Raw genomic sequence first — 25,918 nt, 5'->3', positions numbered from 1 at the left:
CGGTCTGATCACACCACACACCAGGACAGAGGGGCTGTACTGTAACTTGAGGAGTGATGTACCCTGGATAACACTTTCTTTGAGGATACTTTTTAAGACTCTGCTCCATTCTCACTGCCTAGTGACCTCCTCATGGGCTAGTATTCCCTTCACATTGTATGTATGTCTTTGGTTTGTAATCTGCTTCACTACAATGAGTATACATAGCTCCTCGCAACCTGCAGTTTTCACCCTTGAAACAAGCCTTGACACCAATCTTCTTGCTTACCAAATACGCACATGCACACAGACCAACCAACATTTGTATACGGAACTCCCCGATAGTTCCAAATATGTAAGTGAAGGATTCCATTTGTTCAAAACCCACCCATGTCAAACAAAGATGATTGAAATTGGAATGAGTTGGGAGAGTAACCCAAGCTTACTTGAATGGCTAGTGGAATGGAAAACCTAACTTAAAAACAGACAATTAAATGCATTTGACTTGTTTACTGTCATCAAATGAAGGCAGAAAAGAAACATGTTTGCTGTCTATAAGCATATCAAGGGGATGAAAAGCACTGTTTAATGGCACCGTCAAATGTTCTCATTCAGGTCTATCTGGATGACTGATAGCTGAAATTACTGCTATCTCCATCAACTACCTGTCTCTTTACAATCCACAGCTCAGCCCACAGAATGGGACATATAAGCATTCCTTAATCCTCTCCAGTGCAGAGTGAAATAGGATAACTCACTGTCTGGTTATGGTACAACAGCTGACTTTGCTCAGGAGTGGCTGGGAAATTCAATACCATCAGCTAAGTAATGGCAATCAGCTCGTGAGGTAGGAGTGAGAAGGAGAGAGACCCAACATGCTCAGTTTGCACTAGCTGGTTGCAAAGAGAACCCGTCACTAAGCAAAAGGATGGTGTTGGCAGGAGAAGAAATAGCTACACCTGCTTTCAGAATCTGGACTCCAGAAGACACATGAGAATCAACAAAAGCCACCCTGCAAGAACAGGGAAGACCTTTTAAGATGAAGCTTCTTAGTTTCTGGAAATGGTGGTGTGATGTACCCAGGACAACAGGGGACTGCACTTAACCTCAGAGGACACCTTCAAGTCCCACCTGCCCACAGTGTTCAACTAGCAAACAAAATGATGTGCTTGAGGCTGCTGGAGCTGAGCCTTGGGGCATCTGAGATCCCTGCCTGGCTTGTCCATGGCTTTCATCTGTGCATGTGTGTAAGACATTAAGCAACTATTATTATTATTTAGAGAATTACAACCAATATGAATAAGAATAGATTTACTGCCGTTTGTTTGAAAAAATGTTCTCAGTCAAAACACTGGTTTTGTACCTGGGGTCTGCTTTGGTGATTTTAGAACCCCTCGGTGACATTTGGAAATTGAAGAAAAACAACGACACAAGAAGACACACTCCATGGGAGCAAGGTGTTGAAACTCATCAACTCCCATGGCAGTTGAGGCAGAATTTCACAGGCCACTGCCCATCTAGTGCTTGCTTCTGGCAGCTCTGCCCTGCAGCAGACCCCGTCTATGAGAACACCCATGGGTCACACAACCTTTTAGGTGTGTCCATGGCTCTCACACAGCCTGCTGGGCTTGGACAGGGCACAACCTGCACAGCCTAATCCAAGGGGATGCTCAGCACAGGGGATTTATTTATCACAGTCACTGCCATAGACAGGGGCAGTAATGCAGAAAAAAGAATGATCGTTTCACCAAGCAATGGTATCCTCCAAAGAACAGCTTCACTTTAGAAACACTGATGTTCCTAGTGTTTCTGAGCAAAAACTACCTTGGACTTTTCTATTTCCAGAATGTTTTTCTCAGTTTTGGCCCACTTTTTCATACAAATTAAAAGTAAAAAAACCTCCAGGATTCTCATTAAGCATCAGAAGCCTCCTCGCTGCCAAGCATCCCTCTCCCCTTGATTTACATGAACTAGAAATCTCCCTTCTCAGCCCACTCTCTTTTCTAGCTCTGACAGAGGTATCATATCCCCCAAAGTTTGGAAACTACAATGATTTTTTAAAAAAGCTGTTCTCTGTAAATCTAAGCAAATGCTTGATCCTGAGCTTTTATGTGAAGAAGCCCAGTTACCTTCTAAATAGCGCATCTCCTGATTTCTGGAGGATAAACCTAGCTTGTGTTTATTATGCTAGTGCTCTGGAGAGAAGGAAGTCTCAGCTCTTGCTTGAAAAACCAAAGGCACTTGTCACTTAGAGCGCACCTGCTTCTCATAATCACTGCAGGGCTGCAAAAATAAAGATGGGGGTTATCTTCCATATGTGGCAACATAAATCAAAACACTGCAGAACCAGAGCAGGGCTGAGTCCTCGTGAAGGGCACTTAAGGTGCAGTTCCAACAGCTACCCAGGAATGACAACATGCTCCTCCGAAAGGACCAGCCCAAGAGAGGGCTGTGTTGAAGCAGTGGCATTCCCAACACTTTTACACCTACCCGCCACCTGGGAAAAGATGACGCTGTGGTGGCACCTACCTGTGCTCACAGATACATGCAGATATACAGTGTAGAACTGTGGTCTTCCTAAACACAGCATCCTCTTTTCTTCGTTGTCAAGCCTGTCCCACACTAGAAAGAAATCTCAGTCTTGTTCTTTCTTCCTCTTGCTTTCTAATTGCATGAATAGAACAGCTGATTTTCAACAGCATTTTAAAAACATTTCTCCTCTTATTTCCCCCCATTTCCCCCTTCTTTCAATCCCAGTTTTAGGAGCTATTCTCCTCACTCCCACGCATTGCAGATTCTATTTTACTGACCCACATTAGTTTTACTGGTTCCGGCGACACTGTAATCTGATACAAAATTTGAGGGTGTCTGTTTTTTCTCTTGGGGGAAAGGAGGCCAGAGTCAAGCTTACTCTTTGCCTCTTACGTCTTTTTTGCAGACCTGTTTTTGTCCCCTTCTCTTTCCCTTTATCCTATTATCTGAAAGCAAGTGAAGGATTTGCTGATGTTGCCTGTGGGTAGATTTGTTCTTCTGCTGGTAGTGGCTCAGTCACAGCTGGCAGTCTGCTACCGCATTGCCCTTGCGCTGAAATGCTGTCAGCTGTACTCCTGCACTTCCAAAGTGGGTGAATTTTTGCAAGGTGGATCTGACCACCATGAAAGCCGGCACTCATAGTCTCTCTTTCTGCTCAAGGCAACAGCTAACAGTGTTTTCTGCGACAGCAGTGCAGAATGTAAGAACTGCATGACTTACCTTGCATTAGCCAATATTTCTCTTGGGTACAAAGGCAAATAGCTGTGAATGGAGAGAAAATATCCACAGCTTCTGCCCACAGACACTCGCGGACCTTTCAGGAGGGTGCTGCAATTGCTGTTTTTTTGCCATCTCTACGCAGTGCCCTGTGTGCCAGGTTTCCAGCACAGCTCAGGATGTATTGGTTGGCCAGGACGTTCACACTATTCTCACTATTTCCTATTTGTATCCCCGCTTAGAAAAGGAACTGGAGCAGAGAGAAAGGGAATGTATATGTGTATGCCTGCATGGGAAGGTGAGGGTACGAGGGCCCTGGCAGTGAATGTCCAGAGGGCTGGGCTGGCATGTACCCTGGTGAGCAGCCTGTTCCAGCTGTGGCATCCAGCTCATGAGTGACGCACAAGCTCAAGTCTGAACAGCAGCTAATACTGGGACTAAGCCCCATCAGTAACATGTCTCAGCCCCTGTGCATCCCTTGCAAACGCAGTCAGTGCTGGACATGATACTGTGGTCAGGATGCTGCCTTCATGGGGTCAGATTGATGCCATATGACTCCTCATCAGAGAGCTTCCAGGCTTCTGAGGTTTTCTGGCTGCCCTTGCCTTTAATCACAATTATGAACTGCGACTGTCCATTCCATCTTACTGATGACTTCAGGTCTGAATATACATGAGGGCCAAGAAAGCCCCAGACATACCGCATCCTTGCTGGCACCTCCTGCACAGGGGAACAGCACTCCTGCATGACTGAGCTGGGGACAGGATGGCAATTACTCACTGACCTGTAAGGCTAGGAGGGCATCTGGAACTAATAATCCTCTGCAGAGCAGAGGATCTCACCAAGTGGATCATGAATCAGGCACATAGTTTCAACCGAGCTGAGATACAATGTTTAGAAGGACTGACAGAATGTATTTAAAAACTGTATGAGATGTACTCAAGCATCTTAAGAAAAAAGGATTTCTATTGTTATTTACCCACTGTAATACACTATTTAGAGCATTGGTTTAACTCCAAGTTCCAGTTATTGTTCACTGTTGTCCAGAGACATTCTCTTATTCTGCTGTTCACTGCACTAAAAACATCTCTAGTGTCTCACTATGAAGCAGATTTTTCAGATTTAAAATAATTCTTTTTACCTTTTTTTTTTGTCAGTGTAGCCACTTACTGGATAAGAGTTTGGACACAGTATGTCAAGTCTCATGGTTTGCCTCTTAACTAACATATCAGATGGGAAATCGTGTACCCCAGTTGTTCACCAGTGTCTCTAAATGGCCATTTTCCCAGAAGTGTCTTTTGTCTTTGGTTCTCTATGCTCTCTAAACTTACAGGTTGCACCCTCTGCTGATGAACATGCAGTTGCCTCCCCATGTTCAAATCATAGAAACCTAGAATCATAGAATAGTTAGGGTTGGAAAGGACCTTAAGAACATCAAGTTCCAACCCCCCTGCCATGGGCAGGGACACCTCACACTAAACCATGTCACCCAAGGCTCTGTCCAACCTGGCCTTGAACACTGCCAGGGATGGAGCATTCACAGCTTCCTTGGGCAACCTATTCCAGTGCCTCACCACCCTAACAGGAAAGAATTTCCTCCTTATATCCAATCTAAACTTCCCCTGTTTAAGTTTGAACCTGTTACCCCTTGTCCTATCACTACAGTCCCTAATGAAGAGTCCCTCCCCAGCATCCCTATAGGCCCCCTTCAGATACTGGAAGGCTGCTATGAGGTCTCCACGCAGCCTTCTCTTCTCCAGGCTGAACAGCCCCAACTTTCTCAGCCTGTCTTCATACAGGAGGTGCTCCAGTCCCCTGATCATCCTTGTGGCCCTTCTCTGGACTTGTTCCAACAGTTCCATGTCCTTTTTATGTTGAGGACACCAGAACTGCACACAATACTCCAGGTGAGGTCTCACGAGAGCAGAGTAGAGGGGCAGGATAACTGTGTGCCAGATACTTCCAGTCCCTGACTAGTGTGTCATTTCTGTGCTACCTTTAGATTTAATTTGCAATTGTTTCTTATTTTCTGCCAAATCACCAGCAAAACACCTCAGTAGCTGTGGCCAACACCAGAGACACCTGCATGCCTTTCTGCATATGCTGTCAGTGGATGATGACTTCTCATATTAGTTTTCTGCTACTCAAAGATTTAAGAGAAATTTTGTAAACATTCAACAAGAGAATTAAGTTTTTGAAAAATGCCATTTCTGTTAAGGAAGGATGTTGAGTGGCACCAATTCAGTACTCACAGAAGTACCTGCATCAGAAGGGTTTTGGTTTGGTTTGGTTTTTTTTTGAAAATTCATAACCTCATAAAAATCATACTAAGTTTGAGCAATGAGTGGTGCTCTATGTAGACTAGAATTAATTACGCTGTTGTCCTCAAACATGCTGCCGATTGTACTCAGTACCATCTTCTTCATGGTTTTAGTTGGAACTAGTATCATGCTTACCTTTAGAGAATCCAACAACCTCACAGTTTTCTCCTGGTCCTTCCTTAGGCCTTTGTTTAAATCTATTGCAAAAAATACTTAAACTTTTTTTTTTTATCATCACTCTTCTAACTTAATTTGTCTTTAATCTAAATGTCTCCATCAACACTGCAAGAAGTCCCCAATTTCAAAAGCTTCTGTATTTCATCTCAATGGGCACATCTTAAGCAATGAAAATGTAAACATTTATGATGTTGAATGATTTAATGCAATTTTTCTAAGTAAGTGCTGTACACAGGAATCAGCTCATTAACTCAGCCTAGCTATATGAGGTCTAGCCAAACATAAATCTGGTTGCTTTCTTTCATTCCAAACCTCCAGAATTCACAGCTACATATCCTGGAGCTCTGAGATGAAATTTCCAGATTACATTAAAAATATAATACATATACAGATATATGAAAGATTTCACTCTTTCAGAACACTTAAAGAACACAAAGGACATTACTCAATAAGATCATGGAGCACAAGCTCTGTTGCAAAAGGCAGTGGAGCAATCTACGGAGTAAAGAAGCTGTGTTGTACCCTCAGGACATTACAGAGCATGCTATACTGAATAGCTGTAGGGATTTTAAAAACATGACTGGAGGTCAAGCAACTGTTATCATGAGATTGCTTCAGAGCCTCCCTGGATGATTTACCTGGAAGTCAGGAGAATAAACGCACTGGTAGATATAGATATAGTTATGGTGGTGGAACCAGAGAAGCATTAAAAGAAATTAAATATGGAGCATATTTTGTGTGGGTGAGCATATGGAGCATATGTGTGGGTAAGCCACATTGCACCAAACATAAACCACTTAACAACGCGACAAAGTTACCAATACTTTCAAAGAGTCTTAGCTGTTTAATTATTTATCACTAATGTTATATTGCAGCATATTTATACAATATTTAAAAGAAGACCTGACCCGACTACTTATTCATAAGAAGATATCCTGTAGACTGGAAGAGTTTATTAGTACAGCATAAAGTTATTAAAAAGTCAACAGGAATCTTAGCTTATTCAACTCTTGCCTCATCCTCAAGCTAACAGCACAGAGAAATACTCTCCATTTTTTGACTTCTAAGCCTAAAACACTACTGAGAGTTTCAGGTGGTTCCCAGCTGTAACCTACTGTCCTCAAAATCTTCCAGGGCAGCTCCTGGTCCCAGACGGATTTCTGTGTTTGCTTGATAAAAGCAACTTGTGAAAAGATGCTGCAGTGAGACCCAGCATTGGTAAAAGCCAGGTATGAACATCTCAGCCAGTGACTTTGCTGAGGTAGGGAATTGAACAGAAGGTCTGCAAGCTCACTGTGGGGATTTGTGCAAACAGTTCCACAGTGTCAAATGCCTACCTCCCAGTCTATAGGCAACTTTTAGTGAAAGAAACATTCCTCCTGATAGAACAGAGAAACATTTTCTCACTGGACCATGTTTCCTTTATCTTCTCTTGAAGAAGCTGTCATGGCAGAACAACTAGATATGTCTATATTCTCTGACCATCAGACAGGAGCGGGGAGACCACACTATGATGACTCAGACTTGCACTGCAGGACTTTGTAGTCACTCCTCAGTTTTTGACTCTAAGGATATCATGCAGCAATAGCATCTTGTATAAACTAAGTTGGTCTTGCTTATAGAAAGAAAAAAAAATTCTTTGCTTAGAAACCTAGCTCACAGCCTGAGGCATTAATGTGCCTATGTGCCTGAACAGCATTTGTGACCTACGTGCAGGACTACACAGTACAAGTGATGAAACTACATGAAGCAGATTAAACACATTATCAACAAAGCAGACTTTTACTTATTGCTGATGACTAAAGCTGTGGGTAAAGGATGCTCTCAAAACTTGTAATTTGGACTGTGTGTTACTATTTTGATTTAAATACCATCTGAGCAGAAAACCTACTTTAAGCTTATGAAAGAAAGAAAAAAAAAGAGAAAAAAAAAAAGAGAAACACCTTACTTTTAGTTAAAATACAGCTCTGCAGTGCTGTGAGTCCTACATCCCTTAAGCAAGGGCATGTGAATGTGAAAGGGAACATGAATCTCACGTGGGTACAGGAACTTCTTTGTGCACAACATTGTAGAAAAGGCAGGTGACAATTGTTACTGAGTTATTTGGTCTTTTCCTGTGGCCTGAACTGCATGGAGCAAGCACAAACTGCAAACTAACAACACAGAGGTTGAGTACATCAGTAGATTGGATCAAATGGCATAATTGGTGATATTGTTACAGCTCATGGGTTTTACATTTAAATAGTAGAACTGAGAGAATGGTATAACACATTCTCAGATGATCCCCAGGAAAATTAGTGCTATTCCCCAAGATGCCTTTTATAAAAAGTCACCCTTGGTGCCTATATACTAAAAATAGTTATCTGTAATACCAGCAGGGAGACTTTTTCAAATACATGGTTGACTGTGTTGTAATTTCTAGAACAGTTTATTCCACAAATAAAGGAAAAACACAAGCTGCAATTTTATTAAGACTTCCATTCATGAAAACAAACCATCTATACATCATGAACATGCGGCTCTAAATTGAAATTAAGAACGTCTCAGTATTACATGCAGAAAACCAGATGAACAGTCACAAAGGAGAGAAAGTGCTAAAGATGAGCTTTTCCGTAATGAAAAGCTTCATTCTAAACTCTTAGAGTGCTATCTTAGTAGAGGAAGCATCAGTAACAACAGCTTTACTCCTTTACATTACTTTTCATTGAAATAAGTAAGCAGTTTAATGTTAAAATGACACATTGCCCCACTCAGAAGTACCTCAAATTGCAAGAGGTATCATTAATTCGACAAAATGCTCTGACATACTGAGTCCCTGAATACTTATACTTCTCCATATTTAGCTTCCTTTTTAGATTACAAACCTAACCAAATCACTAATGAAGATGTTGAACAGGAACGGACTCAGTATGGACCCCGGGGTACACCACTATTCACTGGCCTCCAACTAGACTTTGTGTCACTGATCACCATCCTCTGGGTCTCACTGTTCAGCCAGTTTTCAACCAACCTCATTGCTCATCCAGCCCTTACACCAACAGCTGATCTATGAAAAGATGTTGAGAATCATATATGACTCTCTTAACCTTGTCTGAAATTACTTTTGTGTGTACCTTTGTGAAATGAGATCTTTAGTCACAAGATTACTTAAAACTCCCATTCACAATTCATCTATTCCCCATCCTCACTGATACGAAAGTTGAAGCACAGTGTATAAATTAAGCTTAGAAGGTTAAATAGTTTCAAGTTTCTTTATGAGCTATCCTTAACTTCATTATTTATGACTCTTTTTGGTATAACATTCTTCAGCTGAAGGTTATTGAACTGTAACTTCCTATCACAGTATCTTTAATTAGACTAGCTTTTCCCAGTCCGTTAGAAAGCACAGTGAAGAAGGAAGTACACTCTGATCTCCTCCTGCTTTACACTGTGGTGCTACAAATGATTGAGCTCAGTGGAACTCAGGCCTATAAACACTTTTGTGAGCCAGGACAAAATGCTTGATGTTAATCAAAGTTCACCACATTTCCTCTGTGGTGAGAAAGTCTAACAAAAGAAAGATTTCTTCTTTGGATAGAAATGGTCAACATTCGTTTTCACCAAGAAAACAATGAAGAGTCTAGTATGATGACCATCTGGCTTTCAGTTGAATCTCTCCATGTCTTTTGGTTGCTCAGCTCTTACTGCATTGTTAAAGCTCTTGCTGTAATGTATCCCCAACTGGTTTAAGACTCCTGTGATGTTCTAGCTGCTTTCCTTAAGTCACTTGATGCCTGCCATTTGTTTAGAGAGTTGAGAAGCCCACTTGAAGGGGGGCATCATACGCCTGAAATGCCTTAAGGATACTCTATGCCTCTGAATATTTTTATGTCTTGGCGATCATTTTTGTGGTGGTCTTGAAAGAGCTCAGTGCCTGCAGGCTCTTGCTATGATTTTGTCTCAGCAGTATTTTGTCTGAAGAGGGGACTTTTCATCATTAAATCCAGATCTTGCACAGAAATCTCCCTTTCTGAAAATTTTGAAATGAAAAATTTATTATTGATATTGATTATTACACACCAAGTACAGTGCATCCTTGAAATAGTATTTACTGTTTATTTGTTCCTTAGCCAAGAGGGATGCACATACATTTTCAGCTTGTTAGGAGACTGCAAAACCAGACCAAAGGGCTGTCCCTGGAAACAAATTTTAAACTAGGTACTAAGATACAACTCAGGATGATTAACATTACTTTAAATTCATTCTCTTCTCTCCACACCTGTTATTTGATGAGCTGCTTTGGCCTGATGAGACATGTACGGATGATACTCAAAGAGTTTGCAGCCTAGGTCTCTGATACTACAAGCAATTCTATGTGGGCATATGCCTTACTCTATGCCTAGCCTTATTGAGGCTGAAAAGATCTATATGGGTATTTACATCCATTTGTGCAGGACCAAAATCAGTCACTGCGTATGACTCTGGGCATGGCTAATTACAACTCCAATAGAGTGTTGACTTGCATTAATTCAGTGGCCAGGGAGGAGAAGTGGGGATGAACTCAGCTATGTGAAAAGTGACTATTCAACTGTCCTCTGTGCCGAAGAACCACGTTTGTCTCAAAGTAACCACTTCTGCTCTGTCCACGGACCTTCCCTGTGTAAAGGGCAGAACAAAACCTATTTGCAGGAGTTCTGTGCCTTTAGAATATAAGGGCACAGAAAAATATGGTTTATTTTTAACTCCTCTGTATTCCAAGCATTTCACCTTTGTAACATGAACTGAAATCAGTAATTTACTTTTGATTGAAGTAGAGTACGTTTAGCTGAATGCTACCTTCCAGAAGGGCACTGAGCCTTGAACTGAAAACACCAAAAAACCCAAATTTCGCTAATTCTCTTCCTAGACTGCCCAGTAATTAATCACCATGATATTAAATATTGGCATATAGTTTCCCATGCAAATTTATCAGGATTCAGCTTTTAACCATGCATCCTCTTCCTAATTTAAAGGTCTTTTAGACCTTTCTCCTCCTCCCATAAAGAGCACTTATTTGCTTAATCCAGTCACCTTCCTTTCAACAATCTAAATAAACGGAAATGCTCAAGTTTCTTATTATATGGCACTTTCTCCAGGTCTCTAATATTTATAGGTTTTTTCACCCACTCCAGTTTTTCAAAGCAGTGTGAGAACTGACTGCAGTATTCTTGTGTCAGTCTCACCAATGCCGCATATAGGCACAAAATCATCTTCCAGCTTCTAATCGCTATTCCCCACCTTAGATGTTCAAGGATCACATTAACCTTTCTGACCTTATGCTGCAATAGGAAATCACATTCAGTTGCTTGTACCCTAAATCATATTTAGATTCCTGTTTGGGGAATTACACGCTCTACTTTTGCAAGAGCAAGTCTGCATTCACCTTTATTGTACAATTGTGCATTTGACTATGAAATTGTGCTCCTTTTAATTGCCCCAGCTTACCAAGAAATCCAGGCTTCTCTCATATGCTTGCTCTACTCTCATTATTACCCTGTTCTACCTAACAAATATAAGCCTACTATTGTGACTTCCTATTTATGTTCAGATCATTAGTAAAAACATAAGGTACCTAAACTCTGGTAATTCTGAAGGCAATTGTTCAGCTCTCACTTAAACCCAGGAACATCTAAACACTAAATACATCTCAGTTTTGAACTGCAAAATATCCCTTGTGCTTTAAAGTCCAGAATAATGGAGCACTGATGGTTAATTACAGTAAAAGATGTGTTTTGGAATAAATATTAAAAAAAAAAATTATTGGGACAACGTCGTTTTACCTAGTACGCAACACTACTATCCTCAAATTTTAGATCATAAAAGCCTTTAAAACAAAGATCTTATAATAAACCAAATATCAAACAACATACCAAACGTTTTGCCTTTTCTTTCCTGGCCTCTACTGAATGACTCTTACTCCAGATCAACCAACTCAGTTGACATCTAACCTAAGAACACATCGCAAGCAAAGGGTGGGTTTAACTGCACCTGAGGTACTCAGTCAAACGCAGGGGGCTCTCTGGAGCTTATGGACTAATTTTCCATCAGCAGGTTTTTTACTTTCAATGCTACAAAACAGTAAATGCTTCCTGTCATTCTCTTTTCTGCTAGTGGCAGTGAGTGATGAGCCACTCAGGACCTGGTGGCAGCACACAAGAGGATTCTTGCTTTCAGGAGAGCTTAGCCTTCAGCTGTGAGGCAGAACTTGAAGTAGCTGAAGTTCACAATCACATTTAATGGTCATGGGGCTGGGAAATAAACCCAAACACTTAGTATCAAGCTTGGAGCTGAGTAAAACTAAAGAAGCCATAAACTCTGAAAAGTCCTCATCCTCCAAACCCCTCAGATAGATTGCATTTCAGCACATATTTACTGAGAATGTGAATGTCATCTATCTATCTCCAGAGGAGCTCTCTTTGGCCTACATACAGCTAATCCTAGGGAACTGAACTGCTTGCACAAATAAGGGACTAAACCCTTAGGAAATTTGTTGAACTGAAGAATAAACAAAATATCCATAAGACTTTATTTTCAAGGGCATGAAGCATCCATAGCTTACACTCGAGAATACTAAGCACGTCTGAAATTGGGACATTTGCTTTGTTTCTGCTGTTAAATTGCTGCCTCAGCTTCCCTGCCCTTTACCTCACCTATAGCATCAAAATATTTTAGATGTGTTTTTTACAGTGGAGTACTGAGAGTTCATTCAAAGTGGTATGTTCAAGTAACTTTTAAGGAAAACTATTTGTTAGCTCTTGACATAACAAAGCATCAAGCAAAGCTGATTTTTATATCCACAACAGCTAGTTTGTGATCTGGTTAGAGATGTCAGAAAACAAATCTGTTGGGTAAAGCTGTCTGCTGCTGTGACTGGCAAAGCTGTGTTGGCAAAGTGGAGTTTGGCCCGATCAATATTAAGTGGCAGAATGCTTTCTGTGCTCTACCCTGGCCAGGCCTCCACATCATAAATACTGAACACAATACCTGCATGATTGCTGGAGTGACTGTGCCCACCACCTTCCCTGAGGAGATAATAATGCAAAACACACTTTACTCTGAGAAAAGCTGAACTCACCCGATCTTCTTCTTCTCTGACATCTGGCATGGTGCTGATGCAGAGGCTGACTGCAGTGATGGCAACAAAAGAGATTGAAATACAAGCAAAGATCTTTCCTGGGATCCCTGAGTGGGGGTTCTCCACCATATCCCTGAGCTTTCGCATGCACAAACTCAATCGGCTATTGTCCTGGAAGGCACATTGCGTAGTTTCACTAAACACCAGCTCCCCTTCATACAGTCTGGCCTCAGCTGCCTCCTCCTCTTTCTGTCGCAGTCTCTTTTTACAGCACCACTCCAGGTGGTCCTCTTCTATCCCCCAGTACACAAGCTCCTCCTGAAAAGAAAGAGCACACATCTCCCTGAGAAGCCTCAGCTTCCCAGCTGTCAGGAAAGTCATGATTGTCCTGAAGGCACTAGGATTACGGTCAAAAAAGAATTCATTGCAGCTAACATCATAATCATCACAGATGTTCATGATCTCATCATAATTGTTGCAAGATTTTAGCTTCCCAAGCCTGGTCAAGGGGCAGTTCTCCAAGGTGGTCCATGGAATTTTGTATTTAATACCACCTACGTTGATGATCACAAACCTTGTCTGGTCATCCAGGCGGGCTAAATAGCACAGGTCTTCCCCTGGGTGCAGAAGTTTGGCTTTTGTGTAGAAGAATCCTTTCTTGGTTTGGACTTCACACAGGTTTTCCAAGTTATTGAAGGAGTAGGAGCTGAACTCAGGCTCTGCATTCCTAGCAAGCAATGCCATTTCGTGATACTTCTGTTCAGTCCATAGGGAGATCGAGGCTACTTCAAGAAACACATGTGGAGCTTGACTGGAGAGTCAATCTGTAAAACAGAAGTTTAAAGTTACAATAAACTTAGGACATTGCTAGATGAAAAACTATCCTGTACTCTCAATCCCACTAAATTTTTCTCCATGGCACTGTTCCCTCTCCCCCCCACCATTATTTTAAGACTATCTTTGCTTGATAGTTGCTTGGGAAAAGAGCTTAAACTTAGGGTCAGAAGCAATTGGGTCAGAAGCCACACTGATACTTCTACAGGGTTTAGCCAGTGAATGAATGGAAACAAAACCATATTCAGAAATTTCTTTTCTAGAGCTATATCCAGGACATCAGTGGATACTGGAAGGGAAAACTGGTCTTTTGGATACATGGTAATTTACATTTTGGCAAGTTAATAAAGAAACTTATTTGCAATTTTTTTTTTAATTATTATTTTGACCCATCTACGTAATGTTTTTTGACCCATCTATGTAATGTTTCTATTAAATCTACATAGTATTTCTATCATGCTGCTTACAGTGTGTGGATAAAAAGGATACCTACAGTACAGTCAGAAATGTGACTGCAGTAATACTGGTAATTCCCAATTTAAATTCACCAAGCTTAGGTACTGCGAGCAATGAATATGTGGGAGCTAAGAATTCTGCCTGCAGCCAGCACCTAAGCAGGTTTGGGTGCTTGAGCATAAAGTGTGTGCTACCAAGATTCATTTGCCACTGGTACCTCAACTAATTGGATTAAAACTATGTTGGGCATATCTACCTGAGCAGCCCCACTTCTAAAAGGTAGAAAAGCTTTCATTCTCCTGCTGGGGTGACTGCCATTCAGGCTAATGACAGCTCCTGCAGGGAGGTGTGCATCTTGGGTTTGAGTGGAGACACAGATCTTGCCTGGGATCCTGGAGCTGCTGGAGGCTCTTCTGCAGTTTTGACTATGGGAAGTGGACAGGGTGCCCAGCAGCCTGTCAGTAGCTCTGAAATGGAAAACTGAACCTAAGAATGAAGAGGAGCTGAAAGTGATCCACTTGTTGCTCTTACTTCTGGGTAACGCAGAACTCAGTCACATTTAGCAGCAATTATACAAATTATGCATAATTTCAGTATTTAATTTGTGCCTTCTGCTTACTCCTCCTTTACCACACCACAAACCATGAACACATTTTTTCACCTGTCACATTGCTTCCTCACTCTCTTGAGAGCTCTCCACCCAGGTTCCCCAAAACTGTCTCTCTAAAGCAGTACTAGGATGTCTTGAAATGTTACCATGTAATCGCTTTAGCAAATCACTCAAAACTTCCTGAATTACCCAAATATGAAGTAGGAAATGAGAAACTGGTGTAGGACTGTTGGGACTCCACACAAAAGACCTGGACTGAGAATCAATGCAGTATGGGGAACAATCTTATGCAGGGGATATAGAATCACAGAATAGTTAGGGTTAGAAAGGACCTTAAGATCATCTAGTTCCAAACCCCCTGCCATGGGCAGGGACACCTTGCACTAAACCATGTCACCCAAGACTCCATCCAACCTGGCCTTGAACACTACCAGGGATATAGAAACCTTACAAGTTGACAAAGTCAGGAGAAAAAGATGAGTTGTGAAGGGTAGTCTGATGTTATTCATGACAGGACGGTAACCATGAGGCAGTTACTTCATAATTTATAAGCAACATTCTCCAATTCCCTTTGAATCTCATGACTCAGCCTGGAGAGAACACTGAACAAGCGCGTTCTAGATAAAAACAGAGAGCACACACATTCAAATGCACTCCCAGAGCAGCATCTTCCTTTGTCCCTAATCAACTCATTAACTCTTAACTCATTGGACTTAGTAAAAAAAATCCCCAACAGAAAATAGCGAGTACCTGCTACTCCCAGACCAAAGTCACCCTCTAAATATTCTTACCAACCACACTCAAACAACTGAATCACAGCAACAGCAAGCGGTACTCCTGCTTCAACATTTCTGTGATGATCCAGCCACTGAATTTTGGAAAGGCATTCAAGGTGGATATTTGTAAAAAGTCAGAGAAAGGCTGGCTTACATACAAAAGGCCTAAAGTCACCTAAAGATACTTTTTGGCACTGTGAAAATTTCAGAAGAACTAACGATGCCAAAATCTCTCCAATTTCACTTTGGGCAAAAAAAATTGTTTAAACATCTGCTTATACAGGGCAACACAAACAACAGAGAACAGCTCCTTCATCTGGCTAAGGGCCAATAAAGGGTAAAAGGCAGCAACATGCATTCTGAGAAATGGGTGGTTTTACAGCACAGGCTTGAGTGCAGCTGGGACTGCAAATACCATTACTGTCACAATGAGAGCGCATTGTCAGCATGGCATATGCTTTAAGGATTTAGCCTCTTGTTGCTTTTTGCTGGTAAGATAAAATATCCACTGTCACCACTCAGGGCACTGTGCTTTGTTTTCATGCCTCACTTGTTACACAAGTCAACATACAAGAAGTAGTTTACATTGTTTTGACATCAAGGCTAGGATTTGCTTTTTTCCTCTCCCTGGTGTAGCAGGCTGTCGCATAAAGGGGACAGATACATTTCATGGAACTACTTTGAATCTAGTCTTACATGCACTTCTTCCTTCTTCTAAGAAGCAGCTAACTCAACGTGAAAATATGTAAGCATGTTATTACAAAATCTCTGAATTACAGAGGATTAGTCTTTTGCGGATATAAAATTTATGTTGATTAAACTTAAAGCTTAAGGAAGCATCTATTAATTTTTTTGTGGATAAATCAGTGGATAAATAGAAATTGATAACAGAAGTAGGTATAGATAGTATTGCCTGTGGTTTAACAGGTTGATTCTGGATAGTACTGGTAGCACCAGATGCTGGAGTTCAGTTACTAAAGTGAATTTTCTAACCTTACACTTCAAGATCCCCAAATCCACAATAGTACACATTATTAATTGGCAGCACTTGTTTTGGAAATCTCAGCTTAAAAGTAAGCACGTGAAGACGGTGAGGTGGTTGCCCTGGACCAGGGCTCAGATGCTTGTGGAGGAGCATGGAAAAGCTTGTTTTGTCACTTTAACTGCCTTACAGAAAACCCGAATACATTGCTGTGGGCTCCCAATTTGGCATCTAACCCAAGAAGTAAAATAAGCCTGGAAGGTCTGATTTCTGATCTTATGTGTATGGAATGTATCATGACCTTCAATGAACATTAAAGGGTGTTTCAAAATTATGTGGGTCTTAAAATACTCTCTGCATGCCAAGGTTATCTAATGTATGCGGATGCCTACAGTAAAGCATCCCATTGAAGATTAACTTTAAAAGCCAATACTTCCAGAAATGATACTACGCTATCATCCAGTTGGCATTTCTACCATTTAATCTGACACACGGGTGCAAGAAGAACTATTAAAACACAGGCTGTAATAAGCTGCCCATGATACAGAACAGAATTTAACTCTGTATTCGTTGTTCATAATTTTAAAAAGCTGTGGGAGAAATGCTGTATAAATGTTTCAGTTTGATAATCACACACAGGGTGAGTCATACATCTTGCGGATTCTTTTTTAAGTAGAGTCAAATATTTTTTATTCACTAATAAGTACTTTCTTTGGCCATCTATGTATGCATATGCGTGTGTATACACACACACACAAGTTCAGCCAAATTCTGTCAATAGCTGATAACTGAGAGCTTTACAGGTATTTCTATCAAAGATTTTAAAGATTAAATAAATGTCAGAAGCATGCATCTCTTCATATTCTCCTTTTTTGTTGAAATATTTTCTCAGTGGAGAGGGGGCTATTTCCCTATTTACTGACTTTTCACCTTGCCTGCTTCTATCACTGTTCTTCACACAAATATTCTTCAGCATCCTTTTTTATCAGTATTGCTGTACCTAAGTCACATACGGGTTTGCATGTGGCTCCTCTGGTCTCAAGTTGCTTGAATAAGAAAGAAAAATGGGGCAAAAGAGGCTGGTCAACCCAGTGAGAAGAGCTTTAAAATGGGCAGAGTGCTTGTACCTTTTCTGGGAAATCATCATCATTAGGTGCCTCTGAAGTACCAGTACGTTAATGCATGCAGCCAGGGGAGCAGAAAGGAAGAATTCAGAGATCTGCATGCAGCTGCACTGAAGAAACTGATATTATAAGGGTGGTCAGTTGTAGTACAGTTGTACTACAGTTGCAAGAGGAAGCCATGAGGCTTTTTAGTAATTAATGTTTTAAGATTTTCCTTGAGAAATTAAACAGACTTTGACAGAGGACAGGTTATTGTGTCATAATTCAAAGCCACAGACATGAAACATAGATTAGGGTGAGCACAAGATGTTTTGTCTCGAGTCCAATGACAGTTGAGTCACCAAATCCATCCTGCAGTGCTCAGCCATTTCCAGTCAAAAGACATGCTGGAACCTGACATCGTTACCTAGGATGAAAGCAATCCAATCCAACTTCTTACTGTAACATGATTTATTATTCACAACACACACAATTATTTTAATAGTAAAGTTTATATGGAATTGACCATACATTTGATGCTATTACAGCTAACACTTTGGACAAAGTAGTTCACAGGAGATCCAAGTTACTCTTGTACTTACTGCATTTTGGTGGAACCTGGACTCCAGTTATGAGTCACTGCCAGGCACTGTGGAAACACGAAGAGAGAGCACCTGCCCACAAGGCTTATAAAATACAGAACAGATACAGATGGGGTGCAACCAACACCCAACCAACAACCAACCAAAAATCTCTTCATCTGATTTGTGGGAATTAGCTTCTGAGATTGTCTACACTGAACATGAGTATGGTTTCCTATGTACTCATGATCATAGAATCATTTAGGCTGGAAAAGACCTGTAAGAAAATCGAGTCCAACCACAAACACTGCCAAGTCAACCACAAAACCACTTCGATGCGTTTTAAGCACTTCCAGGGATAGTGACCTAAACACTTCCCTGGGCAGCCTGTTCAGTGCTTGCTTCCTAATGCCCAATCTAAACATCCCTGAAGCAACTTGAGAATGTCTCTTTCATCATAGCTGTTACTTGGGAAAAGAAACTGACTCCTGCCTCAGTACAACCTCCTTTCAGGTAGTTGTAGAGAGCAATAAGGTCCCCCTGAGCCTTCTCCAGACTAAACAACTCCAGTTCCCTCAGCCGCTTCTCACAAGATTTGTGCTCCAGACCCTTCACCAGCTTCATTGCCCTTCTTTTAACAAGCTTCAGCAACTCAGTATTTCCCTTGAGGTGAGTGGCCCCAGACTGAACACAGGATTCGAGGTGCGGCCTCATCAGTGCAGGCTGTGCTAGTCCAGTTAGGGCACAACAATATCCAACTCTACTGCTTCTTGTCCTCAAATTAACACATTTAGACCCAACATAGGTATCTTTGCACAGCTTGATGATTTTCAATGTGGACAAAGCACTCCTAGCTTTAAAGGCTGCATTACACTTCCTTTGGCCACCTCTTGCTAAGGGAACTACTCAACACATGTCCAAGTAGAACAGATTGAAAGTGAGATTACGTGACATTAATTAAACTAGAAGCATCAAACCATTCTTCTGCAAGCTTTCTTAAACAGTCAGTGCTAAAAGCAATTTTGAAAACAGTCTAGATTTTGACAATTGTGAAGACATGTACATACAACCTGTTTGCTATAAATGTTGCCAGCTTCACTCTCAAAACGTTCAAGAAAATCAGAACAGAGTAAAACTCCTATGACCTATAAAAAGATACACTGCAAAGGACAAAGGGGAGTTACGTTGATTTCACGCAGAGTATATTTTATATAACCCCCAAAAGTTGGATGTTATGTATTTCTGTATTTATTCTCAGTAAAATTTAATACCCCTAACCTGTTAAGCCACCATCATTCCTGCTTAGAAAATAGTCCAAGAAGTTGAAAAGGTACTAGAATTTTCAATAATCCTTCATTTTGTCCATTTCTTCATCAGAGTTACAGGAGGCAGGGATGTAACCTTACACACCTAGCTGAGATGTTCCCATCTAGCAGAGAAAGGCAGGCTTCTCATGTACTGGTGGAGCAGAATAGTTAAGATAGGCTTCTCTGGAGAGTAGTTTGGAGCTACAAGGAGGATGCTGCACCAGTCCAAGAATCCCAGGAAGAGTCAGGCCATAACAGAGGTTGCAAAATCTGGAATGTGAAGCTGGACATTGTTTGCATACTGTGAGCATACATTTTCCCTTACAGTTAAATTAATATAGTGAAGGAAAAAAGGAATAGTTTTCTCCTCTGAACATCCCTCATCACATTTGTACCATGCTGTGTAGTTAGCTGAAATGATTCAATTTGTTAAATGAACAAATCAAATTACTTTACTCAACACTAATTATTCTGACATGTGTCCATAGCTATTTGTCTCCATTAGGCAGGTTATGAGTTATCTAGTGTTACTGCACTTGCCAGAGCTATATAGTAAAAGCATTAACTCTGAGATATCTTTAAGAAAGAAGAGATTTGGTCCAACTAACTACCTGAAGCTATGGGATCCTTACCTGTATCTTCATAGCACAAACCAAACTTTTTCTGCACTTCCATAAGCTTTCAGTGCCTGTTTATCTTGGTACCCTAAACAGAATTGAACTATCGTTTCTATGAAGCTACTTGCACACTTCAGTTGCACAGCAGGCAAAGGCAATCATGCTAGATAAAGTACAGGGAGAGGAAGTACTGCTTGCTTTTGCATTCTTCCCCTAATTATGGAATTCTGTTCAGGCTAGCAAGCTTCCAGACTTCACAAATGTCCAAAAATAAAGAGTGCTTTCACAGTGTATTTCACTAAAGAGAACTATCTGTATCCTGAGCAATAAAAAACCTCCAGAACCTGCAAAGTTTAGGCAGATTCTACAAGGATTAGGCAGAAAAACTTTTCCCTATGGAATTATCATTACTTACAGTAAAGACAGAGTATCATGTTCAAACCGTGCACTATTTGTTTATGTGTATTAACCCTCATTTGGTTACAAGAAAACAAGTTTCTAAAATATTCTTTCATGCTCAGTTCATAGTTCCTGACTATCTGAACTTTAGATATGTACAAAGTGAGGGATAGGCTAAAGTTCAGACATGGAGCTATACTTTAACTAGAGTCTGAGTTGATATTCCATGTGGAGATTTGTTTGATCCAGTTCCTGTTAACTGCAACTGTGGATAAAGTATATAGTCTCAAAAGCCTAAAACTAAAATGTATTCTGTCTGCACGTGCTTGGTCAGTGATTGAACCCTGCTAACAGGGCACCTTTGACCCCAGCTGGCAGCCACTTGATGGGGAAGTTTCTGTACTTCCATGAATCATACACAAATTTATTTTAGGAGACTTAACAATTAATCATTTTAGTATCCCATTTAATTGACCAGTCTAAGAGACTCATACGTGGTACCAAACTTAGGATGGTGTTAATTGCCAATCTGTTTCTTGCCCTGTCATTAGACTGCTGCATTTCAAAATAACAGTCATCAAAATCCTGTTTTGAAAAATATATACTCCAGTCATGATTACGTGCCCTCAGCTGGCCTAATGTACAATGTGAACAGCACTGTCAGATGCAAAAGTGACAGACTTTTGTCAGTGTGTGTGTCAGACAGTGTGTAGGATAACAGCATTGTTTATTCCTTTCACCCAGGAAATTAAACAGATTGTCGCATTTTTGTTGCCAAAATCCTGGAAGCGTGAAAAGGCAAACTAGTTACTGTGTATTTGCAGATCACAGAATTATCATTCAGGTGTTCCAGTGGATCCGCAGACCACTGCAGGGGAAAAAGCAGTTTTTAGCATGAGTTTTGCTGGCTCTCTAAAACTGATACCAGTATCTTTTATTTCTGATCTATCCTACTGATTTTTGCGATTCTATACTTAGCCGCTTCCCACCCAGATGATTAACATTCCTGATTTAGTGCCAAACGTAGCAACTAGATTTCTGACTGGAAATACAAAGGTTTGACTGTGCGATGCCTCTCTTGGCCCAGTTTCACATTCAGAGGTTCATGATGATCTTCTGCGGCATTTTTCCTAATAAAAAATGGATGGCTGTACCATCCTTACCATACCTGATGTCTCTTTCAGGGCCATTCACAAGTTTGCATGAATGCTGGTTAGATAAACATTTAAAAGTATGACAGGGTGAGAGGAAATAGCCTCAAGTTGTGCCAAAGCAGGCTTAGACTGCGTATTAGGAAAAGTTTCTTCACTGAAAGGGCTGTCAAGCATTTGAACAGGCTGCTCTGGGAAGTGGCTGAGTCACCATCTCTGGAGATGTACTTAGGGACATGGTTTAGTGGTAGATTTGGCAGTGTGAGGTTTACCATTGGACTTGATGATCTTAAAGGTCTTTTCAAACCTAAATGATTCTATGGTTCTGTGATTCTACGAATAAATGCTTTTATCAAGTGCTCATTGTTTTTAGATGTAGATCTAGGCTTTTTAAGTTCTACATGAAATCATCTGCAGAGGAGATAAACTGTAGACAGATGCATCCTGCTCCTTGTGTTAGCTTTAATTAGCTAACACTGGATTTTATGCATCTCCATTGTTTTTTCTCAGCTGATGTTCTTGCTCATGTGTTTCATATGTCAATTGTGTACTGACCTCAAAAATATTCCCATCTCTGTTTCAACACAAGTCTACCTTTGAATTCAACATGATTTCAGTTAATTATTATCATCACTGCAGAGAATACTTTTTAATTTTAGACTCTTAAGACTGCATACTTAACCCACGGTTGCAGTTAACTGGAACTGGATCAAACAAATCTCCACATGCAATCTAATTTCCTCAGACTCTGGTTAAAGTGTAGCTCCCGGTCTAAAGTCTGTTCACTTCATCCCACCACTCTCTGTGCACATCTGGTATCTCTGTTCAGATAGACAGGGACTATGCACTGAGGATGAAAGCACATTATACAAACATATGAGGGTTAATACAGTTAAACAAAACATGGTTTGAAGGTGATGCTCTGTTTTTATTGTAAGTAATAATAATTCTGTAGGGAAAAGCTTTGCTGCCTGATCTTTGGAGGCTCTGCTAGTTTTATTATTGCTTTGAATACAGTGAGTTCCCTTCGCTGAAATACACTGTAAAAGCACTTCAAATTTTAAGATATTGTGACTTCTTAAAACTCAGCTATCTGAGCAGGGTATCAAAGCAGCACAGACAAAAAATGGGCAAGATGGGAAAGACACACAGCTTTCAAACTGAACCTATCCCATGACAATCCTCTCAAGGTCTATTCATTCTAGTCTAGTCTAGTCTATTCTGTTCTATCGAGTACCCCTCCAATACAGAGAGGAGGGAAGAGAAATGGAGATTCATGAGGCAAAGAGACTGCAGTCCTCGCTCCCATTTCCCTTACCACTATGAAGGCAGAGGAGCACAGACAAAACAGAGCACAGGTTAGAGAAACGACAGTGAAAAGAGTGGGATAGAAGAGAAATACCATGTATGATTCCAGAACAGGTGAGATGGGAAAGAAACAGAGAAAGTAAAACAAAACCAAAGATGACTATGACAAGTCTTCATTTTGACAACAAAACATTACAATATACAAACGGCTTCCGCTGTCACATGGATGGATACAAACCACCTGATTTCAGACATGTTATTTCAGTAGCCTAGTATTAGAGTGATCAGTTTGTATGTAGTCAGTGAAAAACACTCTCAGCTTACATGCTCAGAATCTTGATTTTGGGGAAGCCACTGATCAGCCACTGCCTCTATAGCTTGGCCTGCATTTTTAATTCTGACTCCAAAATTGAATGCTTACAGCTATACAACATAAGAATCCCACTCATAAGTTGTCCTATTAGCCTCAGCTTTTCATTCAAGCCCAATTAAAGACAACTTATGGACATCACAAAGAGGACTGTGGTAAATAACAGAATGTTTAGGGTTGGAAAGGACCTTTAAAGATCACCTTGCTCCAAGAATCAAGAGATTTAGTCCTGCAGCAGAAATCATTCAACTTTAGGAATGGATGTGGACCAAAAGCTACCACTAAAATAGCTTTCATTCTTCCAGCTATAGCTGTCAGGTTCAAGAGAAGAAGTAGACTCTGTCAGAGGGGAAGTGAAAGCAGAAGTGAGGGAGAAAAAAAGATATCCTGGAGCTTTGGGAAAGGTACCTGACATTTTACATATCTGCCACTGGGGTCCTACTGAAGCAGCCCATTCACCTCAGTGCTCAGTTTTGCTGAATGACAACTCACTTCAGAAACAATCACATCTATCTGACAGACACAGACCCCAGGGACGCTTCATCCACTCTTCTGTGCCAGCACTCCAGCACGATATAGACATCATGCATGCTTGGTCTACAGCACTAGCTCCAGTCTCTGCATTGCATGTTTGGATGCGTGCCTCCAAAATGCTGTGTTTCCGTTCCCTATACAGCCCACTCACGTTAGGGCTGGGATCAAGTCGGGACTGGAGGAAATCTTTCAAACTCAAATGTGCTTAGGTAGAAGGACAAAATGCTATGAAATTGCTACTCCCTTCCCTCCTCCAAATCCTGGCTGAAAGAGCAGGGAACATTAGAACACTTTTTTTAAAAAGGGAAAAGGGAAGAAAGGAGAAAGGAGCAGATAAACTCTCCAGAAAGTATGTATGCTTGAAATCCTATGCTGTCTGGGAGCTGGAAGAGAATTCAAACAGCTTCGGGTGGACAGGTCCTGCCAGATATTAGTCCGCAAGGAGGAGAAGCTGGACCTGAGAATTTAGTTCTACCACTTGCCCTAATGTGCTGACCCTGTCTTATGTCCCTGATCAGAATGAACATTTCTCAGTTTTTCTACTGTCTTCCTCTTCATCCTATCTCTATTTATCCTCTACACTGTATCAACCTCTTACCCCTTTCCCTCCTTCTCACACTTCTTTCCCATCAATCATTCTCAAGGGACTTGTGAGAATATGAGTATTGTCTGTATTTTCTGCTGTGTGCAGATTATACCTCCTCCCCCCTCCAAGAAAGAGTAGCAATAAATGAAGACTGGAATTAGATGCCATCCTACCACTCAATGTCTGTACCTTGTCAACATCAAAAAACCTGGGATTAGACTCCTCTGTCTCCAGAGCTCATTGCCAGCTCTGCCTTGTTTGTTCCAATAACCCTTCCCATACTCACAGGAACACACACATATTTTAGCATAAGATAAATAAGGCTACGGTTCCAGAGCCCTTGGATGAGGTGACCTTTAAACAGATGGGGTACTTAACTCTATGGCATGATACCACACACCGAGCACTGGGAATAAGGACAAATGGCTCATAACTACTGCTTGATGCAGTGAGCATCGCCTGTCCTACCCTCTATGGGCACAAATCTCCAGATATGTTTTAAAATGAGGAGTTGCTCCAGATCTCACCCTGTACACAAGTTGTATTTCCACAACAAACAAGCTTCCCTGCCTGAAGCAGGAAGCTCCCAGAGCCCTTCACTTCTATTCTACACAGTCTACCCAGAAACACCTACATTTTGCAGTTTTCCAGCATGATGAATGGGAAATATTGCAGCAGCTTAAAGTACATTAAAACCTTTTTTTTTTTTTCTGAATTAAACATGAAAATTAATACTATAACTAGCAAAACACCCCTTGTGTTTATATTAACTTTAACATAAAATTCTGTTTCAAAATGTCAGTTTCATGACATTTTCCATTCTGAATTCTTCCTAGACAGATGCCTGTGGTGGCATCAGCTTTCCCAACAAAAACTGACATGACAAAGCCAGAGCTTATGGGTGGGAGCATTGATGCTTTTGGCTCACAGAAAAGCATGAGATTGTTTGGATTTTTTCCCCTCAAACAGCTGATAGCAGAAGCCTTTCACAGTCTGGGGTTATAGATGCATTCCCCATTGCTGCCCAGCTACTGAAGAGGATGAAAATGGCCTTAAACAGTCTAGGGCATCTCTGTAGTTTCTCTCACCAGCAACCCACTTCCCTCTACACTGAATTGCCATTGCTGTATTCAGTAGAGAAATGCTTAAATTCACTAAACAGACTTGCTCACTTAAAGAATCATCTGATAATGTTACAGCATTCAATTTTAATGTTTAATAATGAATCATAAGTATTAGAAAACTTTGCACTTTCTCTAATGCAATTATTTTGGTCATTTCACAGAGCTCACAGAGCAAGAGTGTCAGCATTTTTTAGACCTTGTTCTCTATGAATTCGTACTTTCAAGAAACTTACCTACGCAATGCAATGGGAATGAATGGATTCACTGTGAAGAGGATGTCTTTAAAATCAAGTAAAATATGACCTATCCAGTTATGTGCAGTATCTTCATCATGCTGAATCCTTCAAAAATCACTTCTGTT

General features: G+C 40.8%; 1 protein-coding gene across 5 annotated transcripts in view; it reads right to left on the bottom strand.

Annotated features, from left to right (window-relative positions):
- KCNG2 (potassium voltage-gated channel modifier subfamily G member 2) overlaps positions 1–25,918 on the bottom strand; it is a 58,054-nt gene that overhangs the window by 9,826 nt on the left and 22,310 nt on the right. For all 5 annotated transcript variants that reach the window (XM_062618079.1, XM_062618076.1, XM_062618081.1 and 2 more), the window contains one exon: positions 12,820–13,643. In XM_062618079.1, the coding sequence (XP_062474063.1) occupies positions 12,820–13,563 (744 nt within the window). In that variant the 5' untranslated portion in view covers positions 13,564–13,643. The remainder of the gene's footprint in view (positions 1–12,819; positions 13,644–25,918) is intronic.

The sequence above is a fragment of the Pezoporus occidentalis genome, unplaced genomic scaffold (genome assembly GCF_034315485.1).
Source record: "Pezoporus occidentalis ecotype Australia unplaced genomic scaffold, CSIRO_AGI_Poc_V1 ctg2, whole genome shotgun sequence".
Taxonomy (NCBI): domain Eukaryota; kingdom Metazoa; phylum Chordata; class Aves; order Psittaciformes; family Psittacidae; genus Pezoporus; species Pezoporus occidentalis.
The sequence above is the reverse complement of the archived record's forward strand: the minus strand, read 5'-3'. Positions and strand labels throughout refer to the sequence as shown.